The sequence below is a fragment of the Lissotriton vulgaris genome, unplaced genomic scaffold, assembly GCF_964263255.1.
Source record: "Lissotriton vulgaris unplaced genomic scaffold, aLisVul1.2 SCAFFOLD_1504, whole genome shotgun sequence".
Classification (NCBI taxonomy): domain Eukaryota; kingdom Metazoa; phylum Chordata; class Amphibia; order Caudata; family Salamandridae; genus Lissotriton; species Lissotriton vulgaris.
The window spans coordinates 8,693-27,500 of NW_028242284.1; the positions used below are offsets into that span (position 1 = coordinate 8,693).

Here is an 18,808-nt window from a genome sequence, read left to right on the forward strand (position 1 = left end):
GGGGAAGGTACACTATTCCACACTATATGGACCTGCCCAAGCATACAGGCCTACTGGAGGCGGGTCGCACGCACAATCAGTCAGGCCCTCCAGAGCCCGTTCACGCCTGACCCCAGAATCTGTCTCTTGAACGTATGGGGCCCAACAGATTTGTCGTTGTATGCCAAGGGCTGGGTGGTCATTGGAGTTATGATGGCTAAGCGGGATATAGCGAAGAATTGGGGGGCACTAGAGACACCGACACTGGCGCAATGGTGCAGGAATATGGATGTGCTCATGGTGACGGAGAGGGCAGTATATCAACAGCGACGTAATCCACGTAAATGGAACAGGATTTGGTCACAGTGGAACTCATACAGGGGGGACATTTGTGAGCCCTTGCCCGAAGGGGAGGATGGCGACAGCTCAGGGGACGATGAAGATTTGGATTGATGTGAGGGGGGTAGCGGGTGGCCCAGGGTCACTGCAGGAGTCCGGGAGCAGGGGATTTGAGGGTCAAGAAACTACTATCGCCAGAGACTATGTATAGTATTGCTGAATATCGGCATGCAGATACTGGCTACAATGGCCTACAGTTCATGTTTGTACAATGCAACCCCTGAAGTAGCAAGTTTTATGTTGGGGGGGGGAAAATACTTAAAAGTTGCTCTATTGATCGTAGGCGGCTGAATGTTGAAGCTGATCTACAATGCGTGTAAATCGTGAATATACACCATGAGAATGCAACACCAAAAAAAAAATTTAAAAAAAAAAAAAATTAGCACCTGGAGTGGTACATTATCTGTGAAGCAGCAATAATCCAAATTTACAATGCCAACAGCTAGTTTTTCGCCTTGGCGCATTTTAGAATTATTCTAATTTGAATAGCTGCATAATCGTCTTCGCTGTCATTGTGCGCAGTCCATCACATTATTAAGCTTGTACAATTCTTCTATGTGCAGTAGCACAAGAACTGCATAAGATGGATCACAAACTTATTTTAAAAGAAGCTCCAATTCGGACAATGCAGAGGGCATTCGCATACTTGCTTGTTCTGGAATCAACAAAAGTGGCAGTAGTCTTATTTCTTTAATGTAATTTCTAAATGGATTATTACTTAATTGTAACTTGTACTTTTGATAATTCTTCTATTAAGAGCGTTGTATGCACATTTGTACTCTACTGCTCGATAAAATTGGTTGAAAATGTTTAAAGTTAAAGTAATTGGCCTGAAAGCACCGGGACACCTTTCACAGCACATTTAATTTACTGCCACAAATTTTGCTCAATGATACTTATAACTGGATTTCAATGGCCTGCACCACAAATTAAAAATATACTGGGCTTGTCACGGTGTAATTAGATAACAGTTTACGTTGTTTTAGAAAATCAGTCTCAAATGATTTCAATTAAACAGTTTGTTCATTCCAGTATAATTGAGATGGTATGCACTATAAAAACATTACAAGTTGTAAAAAGTGACTGATTGCCTAAACTATCAGAAGTCTTGGGATGCAGCTCTTCCACACAAGCATTTGCAATGCAATAGGTCTCGCAGTTGTTAGAGTTTGAGCCATTGCCATTGTAAATGGCACTGCCTTTTATTTATGTGTTGGTTTTTAAAACATAAATAAACGGCATTGTCAATTACAATGCCAAATGCCAATAGGTTAAACTAAACTCTTGCAAATGCGAGACCTATTGCATTGCAAATGCTTGTTTATCCTGAAAGAGCAGCAAAGTACTCCTAATTACAGCAAAGGCCCCACAGAACTAACTTGATGCATTAGAACGAATATGTGTATGTGCCTGAAGAGCAGCGACCCCCCCACTTAAGCAGCTAAAGTGTCGAGGACTGGCCCTCTGCCCACGTGGCAGGAGATTTAGGTACCAATAAAACATTGGCTAGTTGTTCATGGGCGTTTTTGTCTGCAACTCTGCAGATAAAAAGCTTATAAATAACACTGTTAGGGGATGCCATGACAGAGAGGCCTGGGAGGTGCGCTGGCATGTACAGGGAAGGAAACATACATTACAATTTTTTTTAAATTACAAGAGAACGGGAAAACACAGAGGGGGTGAACAAATACATAAAAGTAAGTGAGGGAGATAGATAAAAAAGAAATGGTGAGGCAAAAGAAGGATAGGTAAAAACAACAAGTACTTCCATGTCATGCATGATGACAACCGATGTGCAGCTATCACGTTATGGGGAAATTGCGACGGGCAGTTTGATGGGTGAGGGTATGTAAGAGACAGGTACACAAGCTGTAAGAAGTAAAATATATAAGCAGTTAGACTGCACCAGCCTAACCATAGGAGCAGAAGGATGCTATGAGTATGCATCAAAAAAGCGTGTTAATCAGAAAATCTGTTCTATATGGTAACATGTACCAGGCACAGACGGTGCTGAACAAGTAAAATGATGCCAAGAAGGGCAAGGATGGGAATTGGTGACACGATCAGTAGACATAAGCTGTTATTTATTTATTTCTTTTAAAGCAGGGAAGGGCACCGCTTACTCCTAAAAAAATACACCCTATGTGCGAGGAAGGAAGTGGAAAAGCAATCAAGGCTCACATCTGAGCAAAAACGACAACATTTTTAAAATGCTCAGATTCCAACTACTGCTAGGCTGAAGGAACCTTACATTTTGGAGGTCGTATGTATGCTCCAAACCCCTCCCAAGCTTCAGAAGACTCCCAAAGCCATGTACACCCTAGTTCGGTCATGGCTCAGATCCTAGGCAGGATGGCACCACGCGTGTGTGAGCATGAAAGGTGACGCGCCTGGTAGGTTGCTGTCCCGAAAGGAAAGAGCAAATCAGCAACATGTACCGAGAATAAAGGAGACTCGTCACCACACCAGATGTCCGTTTTTGCCCTCGTCCTCAGGATGGAACAAAAATCTCAACTCTGAAGCAGTGCCACCCTTCACTTTCCTAATCCCTCAAAGGCTATTATTCCATCTCTCTTCGCGGTCTCGTTCTGACTCTCTCTGCCGCCGCCAGAGAGCTCTTTCTGCTTCCCATCGCCAGCCTCCCTTCCCCTTTCAGAGACGTCAAACCCGTTTCCTCGTCTTTTACCAGCGCTGCCAAGGTGTCTCCATCCGTAAGACTTGTGGGCAGCGTACGCAGCTCGTGGAAAGTCGCCTGACTGCCTTTGTCTGCTCATAAGCGAGGGGATCGCCGCATGAACCCTTGACGACTCTTTCCGCCCAGGCACCTCTGTCGTGGCTTCCTGTCAGCCTTCGTTGCTGTTTTTCCCCACCTGCCAACTTGTTCTAGCCCTTGCAGTGTCGCTGCTGCCCCCGACTGTGCATCATTGCCCATCACATGGACCTAGCTACCATCGGTGCAGCAGCACCGGGGCACCGAGCACTGAGGGCCTCACTAAACCCTGAAAATGTCTGCATTTTCTACCCCAGCAGCAGTTAAAGGGGCTATTTACCTTGAAGCACCAGGGCCGACAGTAGTACCCCAACCCTTTCCATCCCGTCACTTGCCGTCGCTGGCCTCCGCCAGACACCTCCCAGCACTTAATACCACCCAAAAAAACAACACAAGTTTAAATGAAGCCGCAAAAACATAACAGGGCTCTCCAGGTGCCCTTCGAGCTGACGGTATGTCTGCGCTACGGGCCGAGTGCGAGCAGGCCAGGCCCCCAGGACTGCTGAGAATGCTGCAGAGATCTCCTATATGGAGGCTTTTGGGAAGGAGAGCAAGGGTGGGGGCGAGGGGGCCTGCCGGAGACCAAAAGAGCAAAGGACAGAAAAAAAAGCATTTACAATGCAACGCGCGCCTTGGGATTGGGTCGAGCCCACCTCTCCCCCCCTGGACATTCTTCAGCCCAGCCAGGCGGTAGTATTGGCCTGTACTCCTAAGGACCCGGCGTGCGCTACCTGTGCATCCCGGTGCGGGGGGGGGGGGGGAGCTGCCTGCAGTGCACGGCAGCTGACACGTGAATACACTGAAGGCTCTGCCTGCTTAACGCCGATACCTCCCGCCCGCACTAAACACACAATTTAATTCTCCTTTGTTCCCTAAACGTTGAGACTCTGACAGGCCCCAGAGGCGTTGTGCCTTTTTAATTATTCTCGGCAACAGAAGACATCTTCATGCGCGCGCCGCTGCCTAGAAGACAAGTTCATTCTTAACGTGCAACACCATTAACAAGCATGGGGTCGATCCCCTTTCCGGATTGGAAGCGCAAGGGGGGCCTGCAGAGCAGCGTCTGGTTCCGAGATGTGGAACACCAAGAGAGCTTCGGGTCATGACTGATGTGACCTGGCAAAACTATGCATTAGGTCTAGGTTCAAAGGGGGGGGGGGGGGCGCAACAGAATAAACAAAGGCGTCCAATATATATATATATTTCTTACAATAAATGCAACAGCTGGAATAATTCCCTCTCTCCTCGATCGCATCTGAGATCGACTCAAATCCCGACCCCAAAAATGAGAACCTACTGTAAGTTCCATCTCCCTTCTGGTCCAGAGATGGCCGTGCGTCCCCCCTCCCGCGGCCCGTGCAAGGATGCCAGCTTCTCAGACCAAGCATTGGCCGCGCAGCAGTAAAGCTGCACGGCCGTGAAAGGATCATCTGCACATTAAAAAAAAGCTGTGAGCGTGCACTCTCCCGAACTTCCGGTCTCGGGATGTGCACGCTCACGGCAGTCGTGGGGCGGGACTTCCGACTTTGCGAGAAGCCCGCGCCCTCAGAGTGGATGGCAGCAGAAGTCAGGAGAGGCGGCTGAGGTGGTAAGTGGGGCTTGGCACCTGTGTGTGAGGTGTGTATGGTGTGTGCGTATGGTGTGTGCGTGTGCGTGTGTGTGTGTGTGTGTGTGTGCGCGCGTTTCCGTGAGTGTGGCTGTGTGCGCGCGTGATTGTGAGAGGCTGTGAATGTCGAATGTGGAGCAAAAGATGTGCACGGCTGGGGGGCGGGGCCAGGGGGCGCGTCCACGAGGTGCAATCGGCGCTCGTGGCCAGATCTAGGTCGCTTGACAAGGAACTCGGTAACAATAGGTCTAGCGAGACCTAATAAAGGAGTGCGGCCCTATCATTTTCTTGCCAAATGTTTTAGAAGTGGTAATGCAAACGCCCAAAACCTCAACATTAACCACCAAGTGTAACCCTAATAGATTGACAGCCCAACAGAGAAATGCGGTTTCAAATTCTTGTTTGAGAGGCAGACAATTCCTTCTGAAGGCCAATCGCCAAAGTGTCAAGCAGATCACATTTTGTCAGGGGCCAGGTTGGCACTGCATGGACTCCTACACCGGTCTCTGCTTCTCATTCACTAAAATATGGTCCCTGCTGCTGTGCACCTGTGCCGAGGCTCCATGTATTGAGAGTTGATGTACCTGACAGGCATGAGAGAGTGAGAAAACATGTACAGAACTTACTATGTAATAGTACGTTTTTGTTATTTAGGGAAATCTCAGGAAAGGTGAATGAGCACAAGGGGATTACCAGAGCCACATGACCTTGCCACCAGCGGGCTGTATCACTGGGAGACATGGAGGTAGTTCAGGCAAACATAGCAATGTATCCCCATTGAACATCAGCTAAAGTACTCCTAACTGTGACACGAGCCACAAGAATACAGGACGTGCTGAGAGGGAGCCATTTAGAACATGAGGCCAGCTGAGACGGTGATTTAATCTACTTACCCCATACAGTTTCTTTGCATTAGCCAATGCGTTGCCAAACGAAAACATGATCATTTTGGCCTGGAGATGTTCAGGTTTGAACAGAGTACCATCAGTTTGATTGCATGTGTGCGTCAAGTACAAAGTATGTGGGTGAGCATAAGGATAACCTTCTTTAAAACCTAGAAATGAAAAAAAATAACTATATAAGCATATCTGCTACAGAGAACGCAGACACAGGCACATTTCCTGATACATAAAAACTGAATGTGACATCAGACAAGACCAACAGAGAGAGACACATGCTTTCGTATGTCACACTGTAAAAACACTACTAGATTTTTTTTTTATATTTCGTTCGGATAAGCCTTATCACTGTTGTTGTGACTGCCTTTGTCAGGATACCACTTCAGAGGGGAGATCGTCGTATAATAAATCCTATTGACACAACATATTTCGGACGAAAGCCATTATTTACATAGTGTTGAAAAAGATCACTGCGGAGGCTGCCTTCATCGTGGCATTCTTAAGTCTTTACATAGTAATGAAAGAATTGGTCTTAGCCTGGATATCTCACATGACTGCTGCTTTATCAGGGATAAGAGCTACAAAGCCTACTTGAAAAGCATCATCCTTGACCATAACAACATCTGATATATACTACCTGAACAGGTCACATTCGCCTTTATTTGCTTATATAATGCCAAGCCACTGTACCTGTATCATTTACTTCATTATAGACGTAGGTTTCCTGAAGATCGATAGTGGGGGTGATGGGATAGAAGGTCTCCAAAACATGTTTCTGAGTGTCAATTATCTCATCCTTGGAAGCCAGAGGTTTTAAAGGAATCTTGGCATTCAGAAGAGTCCCATTAAGGCCACGCACCTGAAAAAGGTCAGACTCTAAAACAGAGAAGTTATAAAATGTAGATTTGCTGTGATATATAGTTGAAATCGAATTTCCAACCAATTTCACTTGAAATAGTTTCCTTTGCAACCAAATTTAAAATAAGCAACTACTTTAAGATCAACCAATTCCTGCTGTTGTCAGAATTAACCTTTATCTTTTTTAATCGGCATTATGTAGGTTTCACAAAAATGACGTTATTACAGACAATTAAGTAGGTTTACAATTAGAATAATTCGAGTATTTTGAACTCTTAATTTACACCCAAAACAGATTTTGGAAATAGGACAATTTTTCAATAGCTAGCCCAACCTTTTTCCATAAAGGTATACCGTTAACTCCAAATATGCATCTCCAAAGCAGTATCTTTACACTAAAGTCGAAAATCTTGTATCCCACTCTTGACACTCTTCCAGCAGAAAAACCAATCCAATTAAATCTACCTTCTAGGTTTCAAATATCCAGACCTTCTCTTTGTCCCCGACCCCTAATGCAATCCACATTTTGCCATATATTCAACTAAATCATCCCAATTAGCTACATCACCCACCAGACATGCCCCCACAAATCCAGTTGCAGTCTTTTCATCAGACATAGACTCTAACTTCCCTTCCTGCCTATCATTCACACATGAGAGATCCACTGCTCACCACGTGCTACTTGCCGATAAGTACTTCAACCCCCCCCCCCCCCCCACACCATCAGGGGTAGCATGCTCTATATAAATCCAAACTCTTTCCCATCTCTAGCCCTCCACTTTCCTTCTCAATCCAAGTACCTGACTAACATATACACCACTCAAATTACTTCCCTATTTTCCCTATACTAATTCACCACTAATCCTTTCTGGGTTACCCAGAAAGCGCTTCAACACCCCATCAAGGGTAGCAAGCGCTATATAAATGCAAACCTTTATCCCTCTTCTATCCCTCCACTATCCTTCTCAATCTAAATAACTGACTAACATATCCAGCACTCAAATTACTTTAATATTTTCAATATACTAAAATGCCACTAATCCTTTAAGGGTTCCAGAGTATTGTGCTACTCGCCGTAAAAGCGATTTGACACCTCGTCAGGGGTAGTAAGTGCTATATAAATGCAATTACAATACAATACCCTGGCCTCAATTCACTGCACCAAATTTCTATTTATATACTGCCACATGGCTCTGACAAACATTTCACTGACAACTTCTTCGACATAGTCTCCCTATTTCTCTCTCTCATAGAGAACACAAATCTTGGTGATTTTAACCTTTCCTCAAAAAATTAACAACTTCACGCTCATCTGCCTTAGCTCCTTGACTGGACCTACCTATTTGACCTACCCTTCAAATTCAAAACAATTTGACCAGTAACCCACCACAACATTCAGAATCCTCAGAAACCTTCCTATCGAAGTCCTTGCACTCTCCATGGTCACCTTCCTCCTCAAAAAGAACCATTATCTGGATGCCTCCAAACACTCAATGTACCATGAACTGTTTTGTCAATATCCATACAACCCTTTGTACTAAGGTAAGAAACCCAACAGCGTCCCCTGGTACTCCCTAGATCCAATTACTCAAAGTGCACCCATGAACTTGTGACAATTTGGCTCCAAATCACCAGAAGATGTGCTGTATGTAACACGTTTCTAACTCAGAATCACATACTACTACTCTCTTCTCCAACATGATATATCAATCACTGGCACCTCCTGACCAAACCTTCATTCTAAAATTCCTTAAAGGAACATCTTTAAATCGATTAACAGATTCAGCCTTGGTTTGTACCACTTTACACTAACCAAGCACTCTTGTATGATATAGCATGTACCAGTATGCTAATGCACATCTGTGCCTCTTTAGATTGAAGTTCTGACTGTGCTGTGTCGGCCCAGAGGAAGTACATTTTAATTGACCTATGTTTTTCATTTGAACTGCATTATTGCGGAAATGTGCACTCACCTCTGTTCCACGTAGTTGCCAGTCGATAGTTTTCAGCCAATGCTCTTCTTGAGAGCATCGGGTATTTGCAATTGAGAGTCCTGCAGAAATGTAACAAGTCCTGTAGCAGAACAGGGCTGACAAGAAAACAACTAGTTATGTCAAATAACCCATATGCCAAATGATAGTAACATTTCACAACCATATCACAACCACTGACATCATTCACATATTATTGGTCATGTGCAAAAGTACATTAAATTATAGTTATTATTTATTCTATCTCATACTAAATAAAAGTTTTCGGGGGCAGAATGACCACATTATGAACTATTCACTTTTAATATTGTTTCCTGTGCTGCAATTTAAGCTATGCGTAGATGATTTTAAAACCTACATAGTATTTACTTTTTGCTTTGCCTAGCTTCTCCCCCACAGGAAAATCCAATTACAGTAAAGCCTTGCTTGACATAGCACATCATATGCATAGAACAGTGCTTAGTTCTGAGGAATAGGTGGCTGTTTCTATGAAACAAACCACACACACACACATCACCAAAAAACCAGGATACACAACACAATCTCCCAATCTGTGCACACTCCTCGACAGACCTTACCACAAACACACTTGATATGCCATAATCAGATGTAATGATACTCTCAACAGCAGCTTAGAATGCAACAATACCAACTATACAACACATTACCAATTACACCCATCAAGTGCATTTTTGCAAACAGAGCACTACAGACAGCCCTTACAGTCACATTTGAACAACACGTATTCAAAGCCAATAGTTGGCAAACTGCTGCCAACATGCCCATCAACACACGATATACTACAAAGATCGGAGTATGTATCAATTTGACTTTACTTTCAAAATAAGCAAATTTCAAATGAATCAAGACATTTTCTCTAACTAAACAAAACCAGTAACCAGCAGACAACCATACATAATGATGCATGATAATCTTAGAACTGTATGAATAAGTTACCCAGCTTCAGAAGATTCTATCGTGTGATATTAAAAATTGACACTTTAGTCCATAACAATGAGTGTTGAATCTCCAACGCGTATGCAATGCTCTTTTCATAACACGTAATAAGTACGTTTGCAAGAATCCAGAAATACAACAGCATTAAATTAAATTGGTTGAATTCACAGCGACATCACTTCTCACAGTGAAAGGTTTTTGCTTCCAGGTTGACTTTGTTACCAGTGCCTAAAACTTCACATTCTTTACCAGTGGTGGCCAGCAGCAAACAAAACAGGTGAGGCGATGGGCGACTATATAACTCACTGACCAGCATGGCCAACGTTCTCAACCGTAGCCGGTTTTACACAGTGTTTAGAACGAGCCAATGATTGAGAGCTGCGAGTTTCTCACAGTTAACAAACTTTAACATTTTTTAAAGATTGACTAACCAACTGCCTCGTGTTCGCTGCTCCTCTTCATCATGGCCGCACAGGCTCCTAGAGCTCCAACCAGCAACGCCCCTCTACCAACCCACATGCTTCTCTGATGCTGCTCAGCAAGAACGGCTCCTCTGTTAAGGCAGAGGAGCACCACCCCACTAACTAAATTGCCCTCAAAGATGAAAAATAAAATAGTAAAAAATTTCATGTATTACTATTATATTTTTTAATATACCTATCCGGAGCAGAGTGTCAGGACGGGGGCGGGCCGCTGCTGACTGGCAGCAGAAGAGAACATCGATGGGCAGGGCACTTAAAAGTTAAAGTGCGCATGACTCTTTGGCAGGACGTCTTGCGACAGCCAGACATGCGCATTTTTAACTTCTCTAACCCAGCTGGATTTAATTAATCAATCAGGCACTTTTTTAAAGCGCTACTGGCCCGTGAGGGTCTCAAGGCTGGGGTGGGTACGAGCAGCTCTGTAGGTCATTGGAAGAGCCAGGTCTCGAGATCTTTTCTGAATAGGTGCAGTGTCGGGCTTCGTCTGATGCGGAGGGGGAGTTCATTCCAGGTCTTGGCCGCAATGTAAGAGAAGGATCTGCCACCCGCTCTGGCCCTGTGGATGCGGGGAACCGTGGCTAGGGCTATGTCGGCAGAGCTGAGGTTTCTCTTGGGGGCGTGGAAGGAGATTCGTTCGTTGAGGTATTGGGGTCTGGTGTTAAGGAGTGCTTTGTAGGAGTGTGTGAGCAGTTTGAAGGTTATTCTTTCTTTGACAGGGAGCCAGTGGGGGTTGCGGAGGTGTTGGGGGATGTGGTCATGTCTTGGGATGTTAAGGATGAGTCTGGTTGGAGAGTTCTGGACGATCCGGCGTTTGCAGAGGAATTTTTTGTTGATTCCAGCGTAGAGAGCATTTCCGTAGTCCAGTCTGCTGATGATGAGCGAGTGGGTGACTGTCTTCCTGGAGTCGGGGGGATCCATTTGAAGGTCTTGCGGAGTATGCAGAGGACACAACGTTGATCTGGCGGTTCATGGTGAGTGAAGAGTTGAGTATGATGCAAAGGTTGCGAGCTTGGTCCGTAGGGGTGAGTAGGTTTCTGAGGGCAGGAGGCCACCAGGTGTTACCCCTTGTGGAGGGGGTGGAGACGAGGATGAGAACTTCTGTTTTCTCTGAATTGAGCTTCAGGCAGCTGCAGCTCATCAAGTTAAGACGTCCTTCATCCCCTCTTGGAAACTGGCCTGGTGATGTTGGGTTCCTTGGTGAGAGAGAGGATGAGCTGGGTGTCGTCGGCTTATGAAACTATGTTGAGTCCGTGTTTTCAAACGATGGTTGTGATGAGGGCCATGTAGACGTTAAAGAGCGTGGAGCTAAGGGAGGATCCTTGGGGTGCTCCGAATCTGTTCTCTGCAGGTTCATAGAGGAAGGGCGGGAGTCTTCTTCTTTGTGTTCTGCCTGAGAGGAAAGATTGAATCCAGTCTATGGCTGTTCCCTGGATGCTGGCGTCGTGGAGTCAGGAGACTAGTGTGCGGTGGGAAACTTTGGCAAAGGCTGCTGAGAGGTCTAGGAGGATGAGGACTGCTGTATGGCCTTGGTCAAGGGAGGGAGTGGATGTCGTCGGTGGCGGCTATGAGGGCGGTCTCAGTGCTGTGGTTGCTACGGAATACGGACTGAGAGGTGTTGAGGATGTTGTTGGTTTCTATGAAGTGCGCTAGCCTGGTGTTGACGACTTCTCGATGACTTTGGCGGAGAAGAGAGATGGGCCTGAAGTTCTTGAGGTCTGTGGAGGGCTTCTAGAGGAGGGGGTCGACTTCGGCGCATTTCCAGTCAGAGGAATGTGCCTTGAGGGAGCAGTTGATCGTTCATCATAGTTCGGGTGCGATAGCGGTGGTGGCTCTGTGGAAGATGTGCTCTGGAGCGGATGCTTTCCATAGTCTTTGCAATGATTTCTGTGGTGAAAGGGGTCCAGAGGAGGGGCTGGTGGCGGGGGAAGGGTGTTGGGTCGGTGCCGTGGTCTTGGTCGTCTAAGTTGTCGTAGAGCATCTTGGTCTTGTGGTGGAAGAAGTAGCTGAGTTGATTGCAGAGGTCTTGGGAGGGAGGGACGTCAGTAGTTTTGCTACTGGGTCTGGTGAATTCTTGTATGATGGAGAGGAGTTCCTTAGTGTTGTGGAAGTTGGAGAGGATTTTGTCTTTGATGAAGTTTGTCTTTGTTGATTTGATGAGTTGGTGATGTGCCAGGGTGGTGGCCTTGTAGGTGGAGCGTGCTTTCTGGGTTTTGCTGTTTCTCCACATTTTCTCCAGTCGTCGGCAAGAGTGCTTGGATTCTCTGAGGTCCATGGTGAACCAGGTGACTTTTGCATTGTGTCATCTGGGGGGTGGGTGGGGGGGGTGGGGGGGAAGAGTGTTGGCACAGTTGGTGATCCAATGGTGGAGGTTATTAGCAGCTGTCTTGGTGTAGTGGGAGGAGTGTGGCGGAGGGTGAAGGCGAAGTGTTCTTCTGTGATTTTGTTCCACTATCTGCGTGTGCTTGTGTGCGGTGGGTTTCGAGAAGGAAAAATGGAAGCAGTGGTGGTCCGTCCAGAGCAGTTCCATGGTGTGACTGAAGTGAATGTTGTTTCCTTCGGCGAAGATGGGGTCGAGAGTGTGTCCTGCAGTGTTTTTGGGGGTTAGAGAAAGCGTAGGGCTACAGTGTCCTCAGGAACGCTGAAGGAGGCCGATATCTCCAATCCTGGTGCTTCTTTCATGCTGTATGAGAGCAGTGTCAGGATTGGTTAGAGCAGTTTCCTGGGTCCTGCTTTGCAGCCTGCCTCGAGAAGACCTGAACGAGAAGGACGTTGCTCCAAGAATGTAAGTGTAATTATTTTATTACTTATTTTTGTCCAACCCACCTCAACACTCTCTGTACATGTCAGCGGCCACTATTAGAGAAGCAACCGGATTGGCTGGAGTGCACTGGTGCGATGCTCCTCAAACTACTGGGGGCGTGTGCTTGCTCTCCACCCAGCTGTCTGAGACAGCTTGGGTTGGAGTATAGAAAGTGCGTATGTCAAGCTGGCCGTTTCAAGACAACCAGCCAAAATGACGTGCGTAATTTAAACTGAAGTGCACACTATTCCTCCCAGCTGCTACTCCGATGTCAGACTCGGATGCTGTCAGCAAAAAAATAAATGTAATAAATCTGTTTAATTACCATTTTATTTTTCATGTTTCCTGCTCTCCAGAGGAGGATAAATGCTCCTCCACTCTCATGGTGGCACCACCACTGTTCTTACTTCTGCCTTGTAGGGCAGTATGTGTATATTTCTATAGCGCAAACCTAGCCAAAGGCAAGAAAGCACTGTACACGGTCAAAGATAAGGTAAGAAAGGGTAAGGAGAGGTAGCTGGGTTGTGTAACGTTAATGCACTGTGATGTCGTGTTCTTTAAAAATTTATGTATTCAACTCTTTCCTAACTTGTATGGGTAGGGCCATGTTGTTCCAAATCCAGCTGCATATATAAAGAAGTCATGCTGCCTTGCTTTTAATTTTTTACACTTCTTAACCTGCTGTCTGATGATGTCCTGGCAATGACTGTTCCGAGGAGCACAAGAGATGGTGAGCTTGAGTACAAAATACGCGAGGGTGCTAGTTCTGATGCCTTTGTTAATGATTTGGCTGGTTTAAAACATGTTGAAGGCTAGCAAGAGGAGCCAATTATGTTCTATCAGGATTGGGGTTGACATCACCATATTTTTTCAGGCCCTAGATGAAACGTGGTGCAGCCAGTAGGATGCCAATAGGGAGTTTGAGTGTCCATGTAGCAAACATGTCCATAACCTCATCCTTTCTCATTTTTCCCTTCCACCATACTACATTTCTCCCATCCTACATCTTGGTTGCACAAAACGTTAACACTTGTAAGTGATCTCTTACCAGCCACATTTCCTCCTCTAAAATCCACTACTGTGTCCTTTATTCCCTAGACCACGTCTATCATCTCTTGTTCTTCTCCTCCTTTCCTTCTGCATTTTTTGATGTTGCAGAACTAACTTTTGACTGACTCCAGCCACACAAAACTCAATACTTCCCGTTCAATATTTTACAAACATTTGGGCAATCACATTTCCAAACTTGATTTATTACGTTTTCAGGGTGACGCTAAAACAGAGGAGTTGAACTCAAACTAAATTAAGGGTACAAGTAAGATCACCCACCTTTGCTAAAAAGCAATACATTTTAACATAAACAGCTATGACCCATAGCCACGTGAATGGGGACTACTGTAGTACTTGCAAAACACTTGATGATTCTTTTAAAAAAAGAATAGGTGCATTGTAATTATGATTTTTTTTCTATTTCCACATACAATCACATTTCATTATTATCACGGATTTCAGAATACAGTGGGAAACATATGCTTTATTGGCAATAAGCGCTTACCAAAACGTATCTTTTTCTGGCTTGGTCTCTTTGTTACTCCACAGACATGACCGTGAAATAATCCCCTGTACTTGCTCATCCTGGTTTTCAAACTGAGTGCCACACTCTTCACTGATTTTCAGAATTTTCTTGGGTAATCCATCTATCAACTTTGATTTTGACAGCCACAATGCTTGCTTAACTCCTAAACCACAAAAAGAAGCAATCATAAACATATTAAAAGTTTATTTTGTGAAGGGCACGATCACCACCAACGCGGTTGCACAGGACGGACAACAGTCACTTACTTCTGCCTACCTCAATGGTGCTCATTTTACCATTTTAAATGAATACAAATATGAATTTACATGCTATGCTTTCGATTTGTGAACACCAAGCTAAACACAGTTCCAGCAGTTGAAACTTTGCCCCACTAGGAGACCAGCTCATCACCTAATAAATCACTCAATATTAACAGAGAATAACTACTAATGTTTTTGAAAAGGTTTACTTATATTAGCCTTCTACGACTTGACCCAGTTGTTTAGAGAAACTGCTTCACAACCACCACACTTTAGATAACATGAAGGTCTGCGGAAAGCAGGACATGATCTACGGAGAATTCTAGAAGGCTATGCATTTCTGCAGCTTCGCCTCTTTTTTGAGTCCAGGCACAGTTTTTAAGGCAAATACTCTGAATTGCCAATACTGGAATCAAACAAATAGTCAATTGAGTAGTACATTAACTAACACTTCTAAGCCGATCTTAAGGAAGGTGTAATAAGTAAAAGTTATTTAGTAATTTCCCAATCTTCACTTTTAGTGACATAAACAGAGATATGGCTTTTCTGCTACAAGGCTTCGAGGGTAGCATCTTCTGAAATAGGTAATTGTGTCCATGGTGTCAATCTACACTGGCAGCTTCTGGGAGAAAATGGCTCCCCAACAATGGGTCTGGACGTTGCTGCACAAGTCAACCAAATTCTGAAAAAAAACCACTTGAATTGGAGGGTTAACAAAAATGTGATGTAATTCGTGATCTCATCTGTGAGGTCATTCGAGGTACATGAGGTGTGTATGGTTGTGGTGCTCACCATAACTGGCAACGTTTTGATTTTGCACTTTAACAAAATGCAACTTCAAAATTGCTGACCTGCTGACCTTCAGAAAACTCCTCAAGACCTGGCTTTTCGAGCAGTAGCAGCATTCCGCACCCCAGCGCCTTGAGACCCTCACGGGTGAGTAGTGCGCTTTACAAATGATATGATTGATTGATTGTAGGAGTTGTGAATTAGTACAGGATTTAGAAAATAATGAGCTCCTGAGTGTGATTAGAAAGCAGGTTTAGAATTACAATTGTGAAGAGATGGGGAAAGAACACGCAGAAAATGTGTTAGATACAGGAATTGGTTGACAGTACCATAGTGTAATATCCAGTTGTTGTCTGTGGTTCCATCAGCTTTCGTTATTCCTTTGTTACTCTTTGCAATATATGTACTTTAAAGATAGCTTGTTAGGGGACAACTGGGGACAACTGATCTCTCTGAAAAATCTTTGTTGTCCGCTCATTTGGTTTGGATCTTATGCAAACTGCATATAGTTTGAAAATGGTTGTGGATCTTTTAATTTTCAGCTTGTTGTTATGCCCTGGAGAGCTGTAGTGCTAACTAGGTTTAGAAGTCTGTTTTTTTCTGGGATTGATGAAGGAAGAGTTGAGCTTCGAGAAAGCAGTCTTGTCTGGTAACAGTATCCGAAGAATAGAAGCAGACAATGTCTGCCAATACATCAATAGTGTTGGACATCGAAACCGCATGTGTTCAAGAATTGAATTGCTTTGGATACATCTCCAGCAGTTGTGGAGCTTTGCTTTACATAGATATTCTAGTGGTCAAATTGCTCAAGCATGATAAGGTAGATCAACTGGATTACTGATGCCATTCTAGAGCACTGATTTAGTCTATTCCAAATTCTGGTGGAGAAAGCTATTGGACTGCTTGCGTAATCCTTAATCAGGACAGATATAAATTTGGAGGGTAGAATCCCCAGAGATATTTTTGAAGTTGTAATTTACCCACTGAGATACTGTATTGTTTGTTATTACAGAGGAAATCTGGTATACATGTAAATATATTCCAGATAGCATAAAATAGGGTGGATAGCATAATCACTGTGATCCTTTAAATTGTGTCTAAATGGCTAGGTATTTTGTGATAAGGATACCGAGATAGATGATATGATGAGGCTTCTTTTAAAAAGTATTTTTGCATGAAACTGTGAGAAGTAATATCCCACTTTTGTCTCAGTTTAGTTTGTAACCAGGTAATGAAGTGTGCTGGTCTATTTCTTGAGGGATATGAGTAATGGATATTCGGAGTTGCTTATTTGAATAACATCACCCTCATATGCTGGTAATTTGAATTCATGACTCGGGTTTTAAAAGCCATGAATGTGCTGCTTAGCTCAGATTTTCCGTATGAAAAATATTTTTATTGGCGGCTCACCCAGGAGATAAGACGTCTAAAATGGGAGACAGACCTCGGGATGCCCATAGATGAGAAGCCGTGGGAGGCACTAGTAGAAAGAGCATGGAAAAGTTCCAGAAATGCGCAATTCCAGCAAATCCATGTTTTTGTCCTCCGCAGAGCATATCTCACCCCGCCCAAGATTAATGAGTATTTTGGGGCCCGATCAGCCTGTCCGTGGTGTAACTTAGAAAATGCCAAATTTTTACATATGTTCTGGGAGTGGAAGGACACCAGTGCCCCTAGTGTCTCGAGGTGGCTGCAAGAATTTATAAAATGGGCAGATTGTGAAGGGATTCTTAGACTGCAAATGCCAGAGAACAGGCAATCAAAAAATGCTAGACACCCCAAGAGTGTGGGTGGCGTTAGCAGAGCTGCTCAAGCACCCGACTAATGATAACGAACCACCACTTGAATGAGTAGAACGGTGTGTGGGTGTTGAAAAGTTGCCCTGTCTGTGCATGTAGCCTTGGGGATTGAAAGCATATATTGCCCTTTTTACATTCATTCCTACTGGAATTATTGTGCCTGATGCCTTGCATGACCGGATGTTATTTGCCACAGAGACATAGATGATTGAGCGACATGCCTCGGGGCGTGGGGGTGGGTGGGAGTTGAATGGGGGGGCGGGGGGAGGAGAGTGTTTCGTTATTTTATTGTTTGCTGTGATTCTTGCGAGGTCGTACTGGAACGGACTGTTGAGATGTCGGTCTCCCACCACAGGGATGTAGAGCATAGCTCACCTGAGAACTCTGATTTGACCAAAAAAATCCTGTCACCATTTGGTGAAAGGTCCACATATGGCGAGAATCGGCAACTGGTAATGTGTGACCATCAGACATGATTATGGATAATTGTTTTCGAAAGCACGATGTAAGCTCTAAAATCCCATTGTATTGCTCCTACATGCTTGGATATTACTGAATAAAATCGGTTTACAAAAAAAAAAATGTAGTGTATTGATGCATTTTGCTCATGTTCAAATATTTGTTTCCAACACACTTTAATTTTCAGAAATGTATTTCATTAGTACTTTTCTAAGTCAGATATATTCTGATATATCAGCGCAGTTTATTTAAAGACATTTAAAGTTTGTTATGTGCTAGGGAAAAAAGACTTTTCCTTCACAGCAAGATTGTCACATATATTCTCTCACTTTGAGGTCAGAGAAAAAAAAGTAAACACCAAGCTCCCTCTGAAGACATAGCCTGCTGGGAGGGTCGCAGGCAAGATGGCGTTTGCTTGAAACGCTGTGGCTGATTTGTATGAGGCGTTAGCAGCTGCAGAAATGCAGCGGATTGAAGCAATTTCTTGTGGCCTGGAAATTAAAAAGGCCCAATTGAGCGTTGCAGTTGCTAAAGCCAACATAGTTGATATCTCTGCTAAGAAAGCAGCAGACAAATACGCGGCCTGAAATAATAAGGCTTATGAATTCATCAAGAGGGTGGGGCATTGGTTGGGAGTGTGCTCAAGCCAGAAAACTGCGCAAGGAGAGATCAGGGAAATCTGAGACCCGGCTGGAATATGCTCTACTTTTCAAAGGTTTTATCAGCAACTGCATACTGAGGAGGGTGGTAAGGAGAATGAAGATATGAAGGGGAATTTGGATTTAATGACATGAGGAATTAAGTGAAGACCAGGAGCTGTTAGATCATCCGATCACAAGTAAGGAAGTTATTATGGATATCTCATCTATACCTGCAGGGAAAGCTGTACGGATGGATCTGATAATTCGTAAATTTTATAAGGTGTTTGCATCCTGTATTCAAACTCTTGGGTTGGAAGCATTTTCACAGACCCAAAGGAGGTTGATGCACCCGACTCATGGGCGTCTGCAAATATAATAGTGATTCCCAAAAAAGGTAAACCTGTGCAGGAATTAGGGTCCTATTGGCCAATTACTTTGGTAAATAGTGATGCCAAAATGAATGCCAAAATATTGGCTGGGAGATTAGCGGGTGTAATAAAGAAGAAAGTCTCTCCAGTACAACACAGGTTTATGCCTGGTCGG

At 44.2% G+C, this 18,808-nt stretch overlaps 1 protein-coding gene across 1 annotated transcript in view; it reads right to left on the minus strand.

Annotated features, from left to right (window-relative positions):
* Window positions 1-5,647: 5,647 nt before the first annotated feature.
* Window positions 5,648-18,808, minus strand: part of LOC147669007 (large ribosomal subunit protein mL37-like) — a gene marked incomplete at its 3' end in the record, with an annotated part of 60,987 nt that continues 47,826 nt past the window's right edge. Inside the window, exons 2-5 of the mRNA XM_086948289.1 lie at window positions 14,297-14,480; window positions 8,485-8,600; window positions 6,344-6,529; window positions 5,648-5,808 (exon numbers count right to left, since the gene is read on the minus strand). Coding sequence (XP_086804415.1) covers window positions 5,648-5,808; window positions 6,344-6,529; window positions 8,485-8,600; window positions 14,297-14,480 — 647 coding nt within the window. The remainder of the gene's footprint in view (window positions 5,809-6,343; window positions 6,530-8,484; window positions 8,601-14,296; window positions 14,481-18,808) is intronic.